At 40.2% G+C, this 19,983-nt stretch overlaps 1 protein-coding gene across 1 annotated transcript; it reads left to right on the forward strand.

Moving 5' to 3' along the window:
* Window positions 1-12,255: 12,255 nt before the first annotated feature.
* LOC149198170 (uncharacterized) lies at window positions 12,256-18,637 on the forward strand. Its single transcript, XM_089408946.1, has 2 exons — window positions 12,256-13,879; window positions 18,315-18,637. The coding sequence occupies exons 1-2, from the start codon at window positions 12,256-12,258 to the stop codon at window positions 18,383-18,385; spliced, it is 1,695 nt and encodes a 564-aa protein (XP_089265072.1). The 3' UTR covers window positions 18,386-18,637.
* Window positions 18,638-19,983: the final 1,346 nt, after the last annotated feature.

Genomic DNA, 19,983 nt, shown 5'->3' on the forward strand with positions numbered 1-19,983 from the left:
AAGGGAAAACAACCTGCCATACTGACGCGCGCCTCGCCAAGGCGAAACCCACATAAGCCCACTGCATAGGAGAAAGGTAAGGCTATAAACCTAGAAGCAGATGAGGAGGATATCGAAGACATCTCGATGGACAATGAGGATGTGGGAGTGGAAGTAGAGGAGGTTGAAACCCAGGGTGCGGACCCCATTACACGGTTGCCGAAGTATGTCCCTCTGCGTAAGCCTAAGTCCAAGGTCCCAAAAGACATTGATGAAAGTAAGACTCCCTTGCAAACCCCTCTACTATCAGATGAAATTTCTTTTGATGGTCCACATTTGGCATGGGTGTTAATATTGAAGCTCGAAGACTGGGACTTGGTGGGCCATGAGAAGTTCCCGTACCTTGCGACTGAGCAGCTGACGCGCCATATCATAGACATGAATACAGGGATGGCATCATTGGAGCCAGGGAGGTGGCTCAAGGGGGTAGAGAAGGCAGGATTGTTGAACCTTCTCTGGGTGCCGCATTATAACCGCACCCTGGTGACAGTGTTGGTCATCAAGCAGCTGTTGTGCTTGGTGTAGAATGGGTGTCTGTGGTTGGAGGAGCCGATACCTGTCAAAGATATGTTGATTCAAAGAATAACATGCCTGTCATATACAGGCGAGAATCCAACCATTATCTTTGGCAGCAAGGGTGGCGAGCAGGGGCTCGTAGAATAAATGAAGGAGAAGTTCAAACTGGTGAAGAATCCACACAAGTACACTATCTCCAGCATCTGTGACCCCGCTATGAAAGTGACAACGCAGATCCTTGTAGGGAAGGTGATGCGGAAGTGCCATGTCGATGAGGTGCCGACGCTTGTCGTCGCACTCACACAACAATGTGTGGAAGGAGTCCAATTTAACTGGTCTGACTACCTTCGTGGAGAGTTCCTAGCAAACTATCGTGAACCACAAGAGCAAAAAAAGACCTTCCACTACACGTGGCTCTTGTTGTCAATCATGCTGATAGCGTGGGAGCTACCAGAGGAGAGCTAGTTCCCCTCGGTTGCACCAGAGCATCCTGAAGCAGCGAAGTACGCTTTGTTGTTGGCGACCAAGGACGCGGAGCGAGTTCGAGACATCAAGATCTTCTGGGTCTTGATGGAAATGAATATCAGGATGGCCATCAATTGCAAGCTGCGATTGTCACCCATGGTATATGCTGACTTGCAAAGCTATGCCGAGTTTAAAGATGATTTCCATCGAATATCAATCAGGGCGTCGAAGGACCCTGCGCAGAAGTGGTACGATTTGTCGTACCTGGCCACATATGATGTCATCGATGCGGTGCTTGATAAATGACCGATGGAGTGGCACACTACCATAGACTTGGCGGAGGGTGGAAGCAAGTCCACTACATAGAAGAAGAATGAAGAGGCCAAGATGAAGATGGCACAACTAGTCGAACAGAGGAAAAAGGAGGTTGTTGAGAAAGCCCAAGCAGAACAGGTAGGAAAGGAGGCAAGAAAACAGATAGGTGGCACAGAGTGGGGCTCTGACAAAGGCACGCGTTCGCCTTCACCTGAGACCAAAGAGGAGGACATAGAGCAGCAAGGCATGGACCCTTAGGCAATGTCCACCCACATTAAGCGCCCAAGAGAGATGGAGAAGGGAGGGCCTAAAAAGAAATCCAAAACGACCAAGACTTTGCTGGACCCTATCACATTGATGGAGGGCGACTTATATGATATCGGTGACATAGTCAGAGATGTCACCGTGGAGGACCTGCAACAATTTGAGAAGCAGCAGTAGATCATACTAAGGTCCATCTGGACTGGGTTACAGGAGTTGCAGACCCGTGCATCGCAAGCTGGTACAGTGTCTACCAGCTTGGCTATCGGCACGTCAGAGGCCACTGATATGCTGCGCACGAAGGCTTCCAGTGTGCTAGTGCTGCTAGATGGAGCACTAACCATGGAAAATGAGGCTGACAAGTCCACTATCAGCGCCTTGAAGAGAGTTGGACTGAACCTCGCAGTGCTTTCGCGCGAAGCACTCCACCTCTTGCAGGATGGAGTAATTGCAGAGCTGAGGGTCCGTGAGCACCACGCCCTCTAGGTGATCAGCGAATAAAGGATAAACAATGAACAGATGACGCTACAGAGAAATGCTTCCATCGCCACTGAGGCCAAGGCAACCAACCAGAGCAAGAATATCATGCAGGTTCATGGAAGAGGCATGCCGAATGGTCCCACAGTTGGCCATTCTAGAGGAGGAGCTAGTCGAGGTCCACATCTACAAATTGTCCACAGGGGTGTGTGACACCTGGACAGAGATGGTGCGGGTTCATTTGGAGGTAGACCTACAGATTACAGAGCCCCAGTTGAGGGCCTAGCCTTCAACATTGCTTGAGGTAAAGGAACATCGGGCGGCCGTTGTCACAGAAGCAGTTGTGGCGGTGGAGAGTGAAGTAGCAGACTGCACATAGTTGTTCGAGAAATTGTTTGAGGTCCTGACTGGTTTGCAGGAGGACCCAAATATCCAGAGGCTAAGATGGAAGCACGCGAAATCCAATAGCACTATGACAAAGTTAAGGGCACAACGCGAACCCTCGTGCTAACACAAAGGTTAGACAAGTTGTACGAAGCCAAGCAGCTGAAGGAACAGGTGGACGCAGCATTGCATAAGGAATCAGTGTTGAAGGCATGACTAAAGCCCTGGCTGGAGGAAGTTTACGTAGTCACATGAAACATTGAAGTTAAGCTTGCGACTTTGCAAGCGACGCAACAAAAGCTTCAGGCTGATAGCACAGGAGCAGTACCAAGAATACAGTTGAAGATGCAAAGCAGGCAGCAACTCAATGCATAGCCAAGGTTGCGGTCATCTGGGTCGAGCTGGATGGGCTTCACACAAAGATATCTGCACCTACTGAGTGTCTCGAGGGTGAGTCACGTTGTTTGTGTTCGGGGCCTGTTGGGAGCGGGATCTCCCAAGGGAAGTTTTGGGGCTAAAAGCCCATGTTTAAGTCAATTTTTGTAATATAATTCTAAAAGACTCCGCATTTTGTGGTCATGGAGCACGAAGATGTATGTGCCAAAAAGGGTATTCCACCCTTAGTTTTGTAAAGTAAAGTCAGTTGTAAGTGATCTACCCATGGTCCGCGGACCATGGGATTGTATAAAAAGAGATAAGATCTAAGTAGTCTAGACATCAAGGAATAGAATGGCAGATCATGTAATAGAGTGATAGCTCTGAAGAATAAGTCTAGGTCTTGGGTCGTAGTGTAGGTAGAGGTTCTGTAGCTGAGTGTGCAAAGGCCTAGGGTAGAAATCCGCAACTGAGTGCGTGGACCCCTGCAACTATGTGCATAGGGTGGAAAGAGTCTGTAAACACTTGGAAGATATTAATAAAAGGAGTTATTATGCAATTTCTGTGTCTTTGTTCGGTTGATGTGTTTGGATATTTTATGTATTAATTTCCTTTATTATGCTTATATGATGTGTGAATGAATGCAATTACATTGAATAGTTGAACACAATTATGAATATTTGCTTACACGGTGTTAAATTTAAGTACTTGAAGAGATAAGAAAATCACTTTGGATAATTGGGGAATCTACACGGCACATTGCCATAGCAGAGCGAAAGTACCTGAGCCACAGGTTAGGGCTGCATGAAGGTCGATCGTATACTTTCACGAAGTGACCTGTGCGAAGGCAGGGATAGAAGACATCAAACGACATCACAACCATCTCAGGGTGCGAAAACGTGGTTCCAACATCCCCCCACACTACTTCGAATGAGACTTCGGTCTGCGCTCCATGGGCTGATGCCGAAAGGGCCAATAGTGTAGGGATTTGTTTGGCTAATTAATGTTGAACCTGGGTTAGGCCCCCTCAATACAACAACAATGTACTATTTGTTTTAGATTTTTATGAGTTGAACTGATAGTGCATGCAATCAAGAACTGATCCTTGAGGGATTGTGCTATTTTTAGAGGCTTTATTTCCCTTTAAATACAAGCTATCCTTCATAGGAATTACACATTGGAATAGAGACTTGGAGATCTTGTGAAGAGGCTAAGCTTTGGCCTTGATCTTGCTTATGAGTTGGAGATTGAATTTACTGAGTGTTGGGATTGTTGTAGAGAGAACAAGCATTGTAATTTCATCTTGATTTTCCAGATGAATACAAAATAGATAGTGAGGTTTTGAGTTGTGGCTTTCCCCGGATATTTATTGTGTTATGTGCCTTTTATTCTCTTCTTCTATTGATTATTCTTTTCTCGATGTTTATGGGCTTCCGCTATAAAGAGTAGAAGTAGATTCTTTTCTCTTGTTTTAGTATATTACATGAGCTTGTGAATCTACAGGTTTTTCTACAACACAAACCCTATTGTCTTTTGGTCTTCAAGTTTTCTGCATCTCGGTGAAGTTATTTTGTTGTGATTTGTTGTCTCTTAAAGAATAATTGGTTTTATGTGATTGCAATCAGTTCACATTCCTCAAAGTTGTGTGCAAACAAAGAGGTAGCCTTGTTTAGTTCACATTCCTCAAAGTTGTCTAGAAATGCAAAAGGCAGTCTTCGTCTGGGGTTGTTCTTCAGGTGTTCTTATTTGGACGTCAAACATCTTTTCACTCTTTTGGTTGTTCCGTATTCCCCTCATGCGTCTGCTCAGTCCTACTAGGGAGGTCAATTGTCGCTTATTCTCTCAGGGGTTTGGAGTTTGGGTCTTGTGTTTTGTTGGTAGGTCAACTGTGGAAATGGCACTACAACGATGACTTCCTTGTCACTTGGGAGGTGCTATGAGGGCTTCCTCATCCAAAGACCTTCGACTATTTGTTTGGGAATCAATAATTAACTTCTTTGATGTTGCTCCACTAGAAAAAAAAAGGATGTTTTACATTTGGAAGCAAGGGAGTTTGGAGAATGAATGTACCATTCTAATTATGAAGTTGGTGGTAGTTCTCTAAAATGGGTTCCTGATCCCCGGAAATTTGGAAAGAGAACACTGTATTTTCTCCATTCCATCACCCTACATCAGCAAATGGAAACATTTCTCATTATGGTCATACGAGACAAACAGGTAGACAACTACAAGCTCTTTGCTGGACAAGAGGATATCAAGAGAATTACGACGGATATTTGATATGGCCTTGATGATATAGTGGTTTTCTTAAATCAAATTATTACCAAGATGAGGATGTAGTGACCAATGCTCCACCTCTTAACAATATCCCACCTATGAACACTACAAATGCAAACTATCCTCCTCTCTCTCCAGTCGTCATTCTGGACTATTATGTCTATTACATCTACTTTTGCACACTATGGTTATGGTCTATTTCTAGTTGTTGGTAGTTATTTCTTATTTTTGTACTTTTGTTCTCACACTCATTGTAGACTTCAAGTCTATCTTTTGAGTATGGATGTCATAGTTTTGTTGTAATTCTAAGAATTTCATATTTATAATTCTTAGGCTCAAAGACAGTCTCAATAGTCTTTTGATCAGTCAATCTGATATAAAATTTTATCTTTATAATTTTTATTATTATTGATGATGATGATGATGATGGTTAACGTCCACTGAGACCAAACTTTGGTCTATCGGAACTAAAGAAATGAATTATTTAGTTTGGTTTAAGATTTTATTCCTATGCTTAAAAAGCTTGGAGAGAAGCCTCACGAGCTCATTGTAATTTTGACAACGTAAAAGGCTAGGAAGGTCAGTGTTGCAACAAAGATTTTGAAATTGAGATCTAATGTGGTTGTACACGGGGCACTCTAAGAGGAAGTGATTTTCATCCTCGATGTTCGTATTCTCACAGAGATGGCAGAACCTTTCCATCCATGGCGTTTTAGGAACTGCCCAACGACCCGTTTCACTATGGAGCTCATGAGAGTTCGTTCTAATCTTGGCTATATTAATTTTCTTCTTTGAGCTAGTTAAAACAGAGAGATACTTTTGATCTTCTAGGGTGGGGTTGATGACCTCCTTATAATATCTTAATTTTCTTTTACCTGCTAAATCTTTCTCACACCACATTTTTCTTTGAACTTAGAAGTAACAATATTTTTAATGTTATTAATGTTTTGAAATGCAACATTCTCATCGATCTCCCAATGGTTTAACTAGGTCCTGGTGTCTTTATACCAACCTCGTTTGAGCCTTTGGTGGTTTTGGCTGGAATTTAAAGCTAGTTTGGGAAGTATATGGTCTCCTATGTTATTGAGTTTGGGCTTGTACAACAGAAGCCTAGTCATAGCTAGGCTCTCGATAAGGGAAAGACCAACTTTTATAAGGAGAATAGGATAGGGTGTGTTGCTTTTAATTTTGAGGTTATATGTTATAAAACACTTCTGGATTTGTTCAATCTTTCTCCAATATTCTCTAGAGATGCTACAACCCCAAACCTCACATCCATATAAGATAACCGAAGTGACTAAAGTTTCAAAGAGGAACTTCTTTCTATCCCACATTACGAGGTTTGTCATTTTACAATTATTTTCAAGACCAAAATAAGCTTTCCATCCCCCATTAATCCTTTTCTCAATGCTATAGTTCCAGTTGAGCTTGTATTGAATATCAATTCCTAGGTACTTGTAGGAAGACACTTCCTCCAAGTTACTATTGTCATACATAAAATTAGCGTAAGTGTCCTTCTTGGATTTGATAATCATAACTTTTGTTTTTTTAGTGTTAACAATCATACCCATTGTAGAGCAAAAATCCTTAAGAAGTATAAGTTGCTTATCAAGATCAGATGGGCACCTTGCGAGAAGAACAATATCGTCAGCGTAGAGAAGAAGGATGATGACTATCCCAGCTAAAATCATGCCAACACATCCTTCTTCCTCTAAACAACCTTCTAGCTGGTCAATGTAAATGCCAAATAGGGCAGGGGATAGGGGCAACCTTGTTTAACTCCAATATTACACTTAATATCTTTTGACCACCCCTCATTGCTCTTTAACTTGACAATTACATTTTCGTATAACCTTATAGCGGTAGCTCTACCCTCAAAAGGAACCTTTAGCTCTTCTAATCTGTTCCAAAGGTTGTTTCTAGGAACCGTATCGAAAGCCTTTATAAAGTCCACAAAGCAACAAAAGAGATTGAATTTATCATTGCAGCATTCCTCCACAATAATCCTAAGCATAACGAGGTGATTTGTTGTTGGATTAATAGAAATCTATGTACAAATTAAATAAATAAATAAATAAATTATATACAAATATTTGCACTACATTTAAATCGAAGGCCTGAGGTTTGGGAGTTCATTACAATCCTGTAAAAGAATTTGCTGAAGATGTGATTGGTACTCAATATTGCTCATTAAAATTATTTTAAATAATAAATTTTAAAACTATAAAATAATTTTAAATAAAATTAATTTCTTTTAAAAACAAAATTTTAATAATTTAGTTAAAACAATATTTTTTCTTCTCAATTTTATTAATTCAGTTTCCTCAAAATTAGGAAGTCAAAACAATTTTTCATAAAATTAAAAAGCCAGTGCAATTTTTTATCAAAATAATTGATTAACAATATAAAGTGTGAAATGCAAGGAAAATAAAATTTTCTAAAAGACCAGTAATGTTGCGGATTCCCTATTATAAATTAAAAAAAAAATTGAAAATTAAATTACCTAACATAAATCAAAAAATGAAATTCTCATTGAAAAATCATGTATTAATTTAGTATTAAGTGTATAAGAAATTTTATGTATTCATTTAGTTTAATTTAGTATTTATTAAATGTATATGATAAATAACTAGGAAATTTTATGTATTAATTTGATTTGGTTTAATTTTATATTTAGTAAGTGTATATGAAAAATAAATGTGGTACAATAATTTAGTGTTGGCTAGAAAATATATAATGAATAATTAAATTTAATAGAATTAAGTAAGAGAATTATTTGTTAAAAGATAATTGAAATAAGTAAAAAAATATTTATTCATAGAATCTATCAAAGAGAATTGTTAATTTTAAAAGTAAATGGAGATTTAAAATATATGAAGAGAAAATTCATTAGTTGTTAGCAATTGTAAATTAAGTATTGGCACTATTATAGGATAATATATTCATACCATTTCATATATATTAATTATTAATATTGTGCAACTAATAAAAGTAAAATAAATATATGTCATATACTGCATTAATAATAAGAATATATAATATTATTATGCTGAGTTTTCTATTATTATTATTTTTATCTTTTTTTTGTTTTCAATTCAATTATGCAATAAGCCTTCAATTAATTTAACCAATAGAATGATACAAAATCATATATATAAATATATATATCTATATATATATATATATATATATATATATATATATATATATATATATATATATATATATATATATATATATATATACACCTAATGTCTTACATCAGGAAATAGGTAAATATTTATAGACAAAGCATTACTAGGCATTATTAAAACAAAGTCAACTATGAATCTATTGCTATAGTATTTGCCTTCTACAGACACTAATAATATATTTTATATATCAGTTTAATTAGTATTTAGTAAGTATTATAGATTACTTTTTTATAGTCTTTTCCTTTGTTTTCAATTCAATTATGCAATAAGTCTTCAATTATTTTAACCAATAGAATGATACAAAATTATATATATATATATATATATATATATATTTTGGCTTACATCAGGAAATAGGTGAATATTTATAGACAAAGCATTAGTGGGTATTATTAATACAAAGTCAACTATGAATCTATTGCTATAGTCTTTGCCTTATGCAGGTACTAATAATATATTTTATATACCAGTTTAATTTAGTATACAGACACTAATAATATATTTTATATATCAGTTTAATTAGTATTTAGTAAGTATTATAGATTACTTTTTTATAGTCTTTTCCTTTGTTTTCAATTCAATTATGCAATAAGTCTTCAATTATTTTAACCAATAGAATGATACAAAATTATATATATATATATATATATATATATATATTTTGGCTTACATCAGGAAATAGGTGAATATTTATAGACAAAGCATTAGTGGGTATTATTAATACAAAGTCAACTATGAATCTATTGCTATAGTCTTTGCCTTATGCAGGTACTAATAATATATTTTATATACCAGTTTAATTTAGTATTTAGTAAGTATTATAGATTACTTTCTTTTATATGCTTGAAAAATGTTAAGAGAAGCGTTCCAAGATCATCATACTTTTGTTGAATTAAAAGGTCAAGAAGGTTGGCAGTGTGACAAATGTTTTGAAAATTAGATTGAAAGTGAGTATAACATAGGCAATATGAGAGAAAGTGGTTTTCATCTTCAACCCTCTTAGTGTTCAAAAGATGGCAAACTCTTTCATCCCACTAGGGTTTCAAAATTGACCAATTCTCACTTTCACCATGGAGCTCATGAGAATGTGTTCTTATTTTAGCAATGTTCATTCTTTTCTTAACATTAGTTAAGATAGAGAGATAATTTTTATTTTCGAGATTAAGGTTGACCACCTCCTTATAATCTTTTAGTTTCCTTTTTCCCTCTATCACTTTAACACCCCTCCATTTCTCCTTAAATTTTGAAGTAATAATAATTTTAATGTTATCCTTATTTTGCAAACTTTTCCTCCAATGGTCTACCCAAGGCTAGACATCCTTATGACAACTCTACTTGAGTCAAAAATGGGGGTTTTAGCTAGAATTAGAAGCAATTTTAAGAAACCTCTTGGCTTCCATGTTGTTTAACTTCTTCGTATACATAAGATACCTAATCATAACCATAATATCAATGGGGGGAAGATTTGAATCAATAAGGAGGATATGACAAGGAGTAATTATTTTAATTTTGAGATTGTAGGTTATAAACTACTTTTGGATATGTTATATCTTACTACATAATTATTTGGAGATACTACAATCCCAAACCTCATGTCCATATAAAATAACATGCGTGATGATGGTCTCAAAGAGGAGTTTATTTATTTATTTGTTGATTCCATATATGATGATCTATTGACTTACAATTGTTTTCAAATTGATAGTAAGCTTCCCATCCTCCATTTATCCTTTTCTCAATCATATAATTCCAATTGAGCTTGTGACAGATATTGATTCAAAAATATTTGTATGAAATTTCTCCAAGTAGTTGTTTTCATATATATGAAAGTATCATATGCGATGATTTTGTATTTAATTATCATGACTTTAATATTGTCAATATTAACAACCATACTCATCTTGAAGCAAAATATTGGAGGATACTTAATTTTTTCCCAAGATCATCATGGATCCTTACCAAAAAGTATAATATCATCACCATAAAGGAGAAGAGTTATGACTATACCAATGAGTGGGGCCAATGAAACCTACATCTTCCAAAAAAAATCTTGCCTAGCAATGTATATTAATATGACATAAGTAAATTAATTTTTATGGCAGGTTGAAAATTTCTATTTAGGAAATCAACCACTCTTTAAAAGCATAGTCAAAATGTTTATAATAATCTAATTGAAGTTGACATATATAGAGATACAAAATGATAGATTTATATGTATGATAATATAAAACAAACATATAAACACGTTGATAGCAGCCTAAAGAAATTTAGTAAATGACATAAACAAGAGTGAGTTCGTTGAGAAGGGCTACTTGGTCATAGGAGAACATTGCAGCTTTAGCTTTGCTAGTTAACTTTGGTATATTCTTATCTTTAATCATTTTTGGATTAGTGCTCATTCCCTAAGATCCATAAGTTCTCAAAGCTTTTATTACATTTTTTTCATCTCCAAGCAAACCTTAAAGCTTAATCTGAAAGCCACCTTGCATAGCACTATAAATTAGCTTCTAGTCTATGAATCTTATCCAAAGTTTTTGATTCTTACTGCCCCTTATTCTCCATGGAAAAGAAAATAATGAGAGTTTTAACAAGCTAATAAAACTCCATGGCATGAAAGAATTTCATGTCAAAGGACTTCGAAATTCCCAAGTTTGCAACCTAGTCTTGAAATTCTTCCTTAATTTTCCATTGGGGGTTTTCATGTATGATGCATGTCTGATTTAACTAAAGCTTCCACATTTGTTGGAATTTTAGAGGTATGCTTTGGTTGAACATTTACCTATCCTGATTGGCAGTTTCCTTTGCACTTGTGCACTATGGACAGGGTATGGATTGTTTAATGGTTTGTTCTTTGGACATTCCTCTTCTTCTAGCATCACAATGTCTAGAATTAGGAGAGTTCTTGGTCTTCGAGTCAATGATGGATGACACGAAGTGTTGGGAAAAATAGAGTGAAGAGCTCACTTACACTAAACTGTGTGAGTCACACCCCCAACTAACCATAGGGGAATCACCTTTTCAATCAACATATTATCATGCACATTCATAAAGGGGTTTTTAAATTGTAAGAAGTAGAGCCAATATATTGTAGGTATTTTGGAGGTGGAGGAGATGTGGGGTACCAAGGGGTTTTTTTAGAAATAGCTTGGAATTTGCAGCTGTTAATGAAATCAGACTGAGATCAATAGACACAAATTTCTTCTACTCAATTCGTGGAAAGGAAAACATACAATAGAAACACATACAATCATTCAATCACAATTTATACATTTTTTAGTCAGAAACCCAACTGGGAAAAATCTCTCCTCTGTTTTTATTATATCAGATGAGGACATTGATCTATTACAATGAAAACTTCAATCCTTGAAGCTCAACCCACACTGCAATATCGATATCTTCCTCCTGAGTCTGCTCTAGAAAATACTTACCAAATCTAGGCCTCCTACGCCTCCTATTTCCTTGTACAATTCTTGAGGAAATTAGCTCCTAAATAATAAGAAAAGCTCCTATTTTCTTGCACGATTCCCAAGAGGAGTGCCTCATCGGCTGCATGAAAACTCTTTAGGATGTAAGATAATAAAAAATGCAGGGAGGATGGCAGAGGAGGGTTTCGTTCCTGAAGCCCTAGGCCCTAGGCCTAGGTAGAGCAGGCTTCCGCAGGCGACACGCAGGTACGGCGAAGGCAGCGCTGGCGAAAGTACAGTACTCAGCGTGGTGGGAAGCCGATGGCGACAGCTAGGAAGGAAAAACCCCTTTTCAAACGGCGGTTTGTTGATTTTGCTTTACCTGGTCACGGGGGCGGTTTCAATACTTTTAACCTTTCAGTAATTTTCGTGGAAGTTTTCACTGTTCTGGCCAGCTGCAACCCTAAGAGCATAAGCTGTAAGCGGTTTACCAAGCGACTGTCTCGGGCTGTGGTTGGAAGGCTATATTCCCGGTCAAAACCAAAACAATGGTAAACTCGAGCGAAGCGTTGGAGCTGGAACCCTCTCCGGAAGACCTGATAACCGTTTGGGGAAGGGAGTTTGCTGCACAGGCTCTGGGAGAGTCGTTTGGCAAGAAGAAAGAAGGGTCAGGAGTTGCTGCGGGCGTGGGGGATACAACCAGAGCCACAAGTTATGTCAAAGTTCTGTCGGAAGCAAGTTGGGACCTGTCGGGGTTGTTGGGAACTCCTGGGAAAGAAGCTGTAAAAGGCTCCACCTTTGACACGAAGCCATCATGGGAAGACGAGGGCACTCATCCGCAGTCTGGTAAGTTACCATCCCCTTCAAAAATTTTCTCCCCATCTGGGGGTTTAGAAGATATTATAAACTCGGTTCAAAATGTCGGTGTCTGGAGACCTGTTGGGGGTATAAAATCCTCTGGAATCGAATCTGGGAAGAGTTCACAGCAGTGTGCGGTCAATAGGGACCTGTTCCCTAAAAATTTGGATCAGGGTTTTTTGGGGCCGAAAGTAGGGGAAGCGGCCAGAGAAGTCAGGCATATTTTGGGTGAAAGCCCCGGTTTGCCTCATGTTCTTGCCGGGGAAAGGAATAGTGGCAGTCCGATTGAAGGGCTTGTCGAGACCCAGACAAGTAATAGGATCGAGCATGCAGAAGGAGCGGATAATGGAGACCGAAGGAGGTATGAAGAACAATCTCAGGAGCCTGGAGACAAGTTCGAGACATCTGATGTTAGAAGATTAGGGGGGAAACGCAAGAAATCAAAACCTTTAAAGACAAGGGAGTTTGAAGAGGTGGTTCTGGGGATGGATATGCAGGTTGAGGATGTTTTAGATGTGGATGGGGTCACGCTGGTGGGCAGAATTAGAGGTCAGCCTGTTTCAGGTGTAGCCTTTAGGCGTTGGGCGGAGAATCAGTGGGCGGGTTCGATGGCGGCCACCTTCAAATCAAATGCGCTGGTCAAGGGTTGGTTTATGGTCAAATTCGACTGTAAGGAGGCTATGGAGTGGGTCGAAGGTCAGAATTGGGCATATGGGAATAGGCCGGTTTTTTTCAAGAGATGGACGCCTCTGTTTGATGCTGAAACAGAAAGGATGGACGAATTTCCGGTTTGGGTAAGAATACCAAATCTTCCCCCATACCTCTGGGCGGACTCGGTCTTCAGGTCGATTGGGAATGTGTTGGGGACTTATCTGGATGCAGATAGATCCTACCTACAAACCTTTGAGAAAAGGGTGGCACGGATTCTGGTTAAACTCAATCCAAAGGAGGGCCTAGCAAAATCTATTCCTCTTCGTTATAAGGATTACAGAATTGAGCAGAAACTCGATTACGAACATCTCCCGTTTCGCTGTCACTGTTGCCACGAATATGGTCATTTGGCGCGTGATTGCCCGCTGGGAAGACGAAGGAGGAGGTTTCAAAAGGAGACAGAGGGCTGGGAAGAGCCTATAGGGCAGGATGAGACTCAGGTAGAGGAGCCTGTGCGCGCGGGGACTCACGGGGAGGACCATTCTCATCAGACAGAGGCAGTTTTTTCCAAGGAGGAAGGAGAGCCGATGGATCTTGCAAACAATCAGCCGATGGAGGACACCACCATGGAGCCGAATGTCGAAACAAACTGCAATCAATCGGGTATGCCGTCCACAGCTTTAAAGCATTCCTCTATTATATCTGATTCTTGTATTGGGGGGCTTTCTGTTTTGAACACATGTAACGATGTGATGAAAAAAATTGATAACCTTTCTATTGAGTCAGTCTCCATAAATCTGGGTGGTGAGGACTTTCCCCCTTTGAAGACTGGTGGTGAACCTAGCTCTGTATCACGGCCCTATAACCTGAGATCCTCTAGCAAAAAACCGATTGTCCCGAATGAGGTCATGGAACCGGTAGGAGGATTAGGGTTAGAAACTCCAAAATGCCACACAAAAAAGAGCAGAGGTAGAAAATCGAGATTACACATTACTCAGGAAAAAGCAATTTTTGATGTTGCTGATGGGAAACAGATGACAATCCCTGGGGCGCTTAGAGCAGCAAAACCCCCTGAGACGGTTATCAAATGATCTGCCTCTCTTGGAACTGTAGGGGTTTAGCTAGTAAACCTAAAAAACTAGCTCTAAAAGACCTTATTTCTCGCTGCAACCCTGATATTGTTTTCCTCCAGGAGACTTTAGGAAAGAGTATGGAAGTTGAAGCAGCTCTCTGCTCCCTTCTCCCGGGATGGGTTTTCATGGCTGCAGATGCCTCTGGTCACTCGGGAGGTATTGCTATGGGTTTCAAAAAAGGAAAGTTGAAAGTGCTATCCTCATGGGGACTCCAAAATGTCCTGGGAATGGAGGTTGTATCATCAGAGTTTGATTTCCCTCTGACAATTGTAAATGTCTATGGACCATGTCAAGGAAGGGCAACGTTCTGGAATGAGTTTCTCTCCAAAAGTTTGGTACAGGACAAGAATCTCATCATTGGAGGAGACCTTAATTTTTCCATGGGAACTTCGGAAGCCTGGGGACCTCTTGCAAGGGAGGATCCTTTGACGGATTTCTTTACAAATGCTCTTTTGTCTCATCAGCTGATTGATGTAAACATCATAAAAGCTAAACCTACTTGGAGAAACAGGAGGACTGGGGAGCATAGAATTGCTAAAAGGTTGGATAGGTTCCTCATCAGCGAGAGATTGGCATCTCTGGTTCCGTTATTCAGGCAGTGGGTAGGGGAAGGTGGAATTTCAGATCACTTCCCCATTCTCCTTGAGTTCTCAAAGCCCCCTCATAAGCCGGCCTCGCCTTTCAAATTCAATGCTCTCTGGCTCCAGGAGGAATCTTACATAAAGCTTTTCCATGAAACTTGGAGGCACCCGAGACCTGACCTTGAGGGGAGCAAAGCTGGGAGGTTCATGGAAAATTTAAAAAGGTTGAAGAAAGCAACCATTGTCTGGGCCTCTGAAAGGAGGAGGAAACAATCTGAAGATTTAGTAAGCATTGATGAAGCCTTGAGGGTTCTGGAAGAACCAGAGGCTGACGCCTATGCATCTTTGGAATCTAAAGAGAAAATTTTGGAGTTGGAAAAGAAGAGGGCGAAGATTTTATTGGATAAAGAAGAAGAGTGGAGGTTGAAAAGCAGAGCTATCTGGCTAAAAGCAGGGGATGAAAATACAAAATTTTTCCACAACTATGCAAAAGGGAGGAGGAATGCAAACACTATTTGGAAGCTGAGGGACTCGGAAGGTAGGGAGGCATCTTCGTTCGAAGATCTGTCTGCTATGGGGAAAGATCACTTTCAGTCCCTCTTTGCTGATCCGGGGGATATTAATTTACCAGAAATCATCAGAACTGCTCAGGCCTTTCCTCGTTTTGTGGAGGAGGAGGAGGCAGAAGACCTCTTTAGAGAGGTGACAAAAGAGGAGGTTGAGAGTGTTATAAAGTCCATGGCAAAAGACAAAAGTCCTGGACCTGATGGCTGGTCCATAGAACTTTTCACTCATTTCTTTGAATCCATTGGGGCAGAACTTTCTGAGGTGGTGGAGGAGTCTAGAATTAAAGGAGAAATATATGGGCCGTTCAATGCAACTTTCATTGCCCTCATTCCGAAAAAAGAGGATCCTGGCTCCTTTGAAGATTTCAGGCCTATCTCTCTATGCAATACCATCTACAAGATTATAGCAAAGATTATTGCGGTACGCCTGAAACCTATCCTATCCTGCTATATCTCAAAGGAACAATTTGGCTTCCTAAACGGGAGGCAGATCCATGAGGCTATTGGAGTAGCACAAGAAACAATACACAGTCTCAGGCAGGCAAATAAGAAGGGGGCAGTGCTTAAAATTGATCTAGCCAAAGCTTATGACAGGGTCAATTGGACATATCTCAAGATGCTTTTGATGCACCTTGGTTTTCAAGCAGGTTTCATTAGATGGATCATGGGATGCATCACAAATGTAAATTTTGCTGTTCTGATAAATGGAGCTGCTTCCCATTTCTTCAAGAGCCAAAGAGGACTTCGCCAAGGGTGCCCGCTTTCCCCTCTGCTCTTCCTCCTTGCGGCAGAAGGTCTAAGTAGGCTTATCTCAAAGGCTAAAAGTTCAGGTTTGATCAAAGGTTTGGAAGTTGCTGTTAACCTTTTCATCACCCATCTGCTTTTCGTTGATGACATTCTGTTGTTTACAAATGGGAATATATCTGAAATATTAGAGCTAAAGTCTATACTTGATCTGTTTCTAAAAGCAACAGGACTTAAAATAAATGACAGAAAGTCTCAGCTGATTTTTGAGGGTTTCAGTAGGCAAGAGGAGACAGCAATTGAGACTCAGCTGCCCTTTGGAACATGTAATATGGAGCAGCCCTTTAAATACCTTGGGTTTTGGCTCAAGCCAACCTCCTACAGGAAGCAGGACTGGAATTGGTTAGTAGCAAAGATTGAACAAAAAATTGCCCATTGGAGTTTCAAATGGCTGTCGAGGGCTGGAAGACTCACTTTGGTGAATTCAGTACTGCAGGCTATACCAGTTTTCTGGGCAGCCTTGACATGGATACCCAAAGGAATCCTCCACAAAATAAAGCAGCTTTGCAGTAGATTTCTTTGGTCGGGGTCCAAGGAAGAGTCTGTTCTCCCATGGGTGGCATGGGACAAAATCGCAAGGCCAAAAGATTGGGGAGGTTGGGGGCTAAAAAATCTTGTAGATTTTAGCCAGGCTCTAGCTGCTAAATCAGGATGGAGAATCATAACAATGGAGAATCTTTGGACGAAGGTGGTAAAAAGGAAATACATTGATCCCATCCCGATTGAAGATTGGATAAGAAGGCCTAATAAGAAAGGGAGGAATTGCTCAGTCATTTGGAAAGCCACTTCGGAGGCTTTTAAGGTAATTGAACAAGGTTTGGCATGGAGAGTTGGGAATGGAGAAAGTCTGAGGATTGGCAGAGACCCTTGGGTAGGTTGCAGTGAAGATTTTGCCCTTTCCCCGGAACTGATTACTCATCTGGAGGGCATGGGTATAAAAAGTTTAAATCAGATAGCTAGTATGGAGCAGACTTCTATTTGGGGCCAGGCCTGGAAGACTGGAGAGGATATTGGTCTAAATGTCTTTTGGCGAGATGATTGGCAGCGTTATATTCAGGAGTTGAGAAGATCAAATGTCAGAATTATGGATAGGCCAGATTCTCTGGTCTGGGAACATGCTGAATCAGGACTTTATTCCCCAAAGGCTGGCTATATCTTTTTGGTGAAGAATAAAGGTTGGGCTCCTCCTGTTTGGTGGTCAAAACCTTTGTTTAAGCTAAAATGCCCAAAAAAATCTAGGATTTTTTTTCTGGTGTGCTTTAAACCATAAAATCCCTTCCTGGGATGTTCTGCAAGCTCGGTTTAAATAGGGACCAGGAAGATGCCCTCTATGTTTCGCGGATGAAGAAACCATTGACCATCTTTTCTTGCTATGTCCGTTCACAAAACAGATTTGGATAGAGGCAGAAAGGCTCCTGAATGTAAAACTAAGATGGGAAGGGGTCGATTTAAATGCAACCTGGGAATACTGGTGGAATCATTTTCAGGAGAGGAACTTGAGGAATTTGCCCCCCATCATCTGCTGGGGTGTTTGGCTTGCAAGAAATCGTAGCATTTTTAGAGAAAAGTTATCTCCCGTGGCTGCAGTGGCCATTCAAAGCATCGCCATTTTTGATAGCATTCCCTTGAATGAGGAGCAAAACAATCGAAATCAGAGAACAGCACCAAATATTCGGGAAGGGATCCCGTGGGCTTTTTTCGACGGTGCTGCTCAAAATAACATTACGGGTGCTGGGATATGCATTCACATTAATAATGCTCACACTCTCAAGGCTGCGGTTGGAACTGGAACGGGATCAAACAACTTTGCCGAACTCTCTGCCTTAAAACTTCTGCTTTGTTGGCTCATCCAAAAAAACATCCACACCATTCAGATTTATGGAGACTCTTTGAATGTTATAAATTGGGTCATTGGGAAATTCAGATGTCAGAATTATATGTTGTTGCCCCTTTTAGAAGAAATACAATCTTTAAAACAGCAGTTTAATGTCTTCTCCATTGAACATATATACAGGGAATTCAATGAGGTCGCAGATGGGCTTTCTAAGGCAGGTCTACAACAAGATCTGGGCTCGTGGAGAATAACTGAGCAGATCCAGGAACAGATCCGTGTGTCGGATCTCCCTCCATATGCATAGCTTTTCTTTTTGCTAGTTGCTCTAGAGTTCTTTCTGTTGTTTTTTTCATGGAAATCTAGTAGCACTAGTCTAAAAAACTCCTGTTTATTTTACTACTTTCAGATACATTGATGCTCCGTTTTTGTTGAGCTGTTGTGTTTATGATACTTGGGTATGGATCAGCTGGGTTGTTTTCCTTTTGAAAGGAGGCCCAGCTGGATCTGGGTCATCTGGACTATGTTTTCACCCTTTGGTTTCGGCTGTCTAGGCCGAGGGATTGTGTTTTTACTTCTGGGCAGCACGAGGTAGGTGTGTTGAGGATCCTCTCTAGAGGAGGCTGGCCTTTTATTAGGCAGACATTTTAGAATGTTAACTCATCTGCATGTAACTTTTTTTACTTCTTATAAAAAAAGTTCGTTTTTTTCTTTGGAAAAAAAAACTAGGGAATTCGAATTGAATGTGTTTAGTCAATTTAGTATATCCTAAATTGCTACATTAATTATCAATCTGAGAGTCATAAACTGATGAAGTGTGGCACATTGTATGTGCAAGACAACCTCTTTCTTACTTTTTATTGTTTTCATTTTTTTTTTTTTTTTGGTGTTTTGTCTTTGTTGGTCTCTTAATGCAAATGGAAATTCTATCCCTATGTTTTAAGAATACTTTTAGAGAGCGCATTCGCCTTCACCTGAGACCAAAGAGGAGGACATAGAGCAGCAAGGCATGGACCCTTAGGCAATGTCCACCCACATTAAGCGCCCAAGAGAGCTGGAGAAGGGAGGGCCTAGAAAGAAATCCAAAACAACCAAGACTTTGGTGGACCCTATCACATTGATGGAGGGCGACTTATATGATATCAGTGACACAGTCAGAGATGTCACTGTGGAGGCCCTACAACAATTTGAGAAGCAGCAGTAGATCATACTAGGGTCCATCAAGACTGGGTTACAGGAGTTGCAGACCCATGCATCGCAAGCTGGTACGGTGTCTACTAGCTTGGCTATCGGCATGTCAAAGGCTACCAATATGCTGCGCACGAAGGCTTCCAGTGTGCTAGTGCTGCTAGATGGAGCACTGACCAAGGAAAATGAGGCTGACAAGTCCACTATCAGCGCCTTGAAGAGAGTTGGACTGAACCTGGCAGTGCTTCCACGCGAAGCACTCCACCTCTTGCAGGATGGAGTAATTGCAGAGCTTAGGGTCCGTGAGCACCACGCCCTCCAGGTGATTAGCGAATAAAGGATAAACAATGAACAGATGACGCTACAAAGAAATGCTTCCATCGCCACTGAGGCTAAGGCGACCAACCAGAGCAAGAATATCATGCAGGTTCATGGAAGAGGTATGCCGAATGGTCCCACAGTTGGCCATTCTAGAGGAGGAGCTAGCCGAGGTCCACATCTACAAATTGGCCACAGGGGTGTGTGACACCTGGACAGAGATGGTGCGGGTTCAGTTGGAGCTAGACCTACAGATTACAGAGCCCCAGTTGAGGGCCTAGCCTTCAACATTGCCTGAGGTAAAGGAACATCGGGCGGCCGCTGTCACAGAAGCAGTTGTGGCGGT

The sequence above is a fragment of the Pinus tabuliformis genome, chromosome 2_2 (assembly GCF_031772625.1).
Source record: "Pinus tabuliformis cultivar Carrire ecotype Pingquan chromosome 2_2, CPIR1, whole genome shotgun sequence".
Taxonomy (NCBI): Eukaryota; Viridiplantae; Streptophyta; class Pinopsida; order Pinales; family Pinaceae; genus Pinus; species Pinus tabuliformis.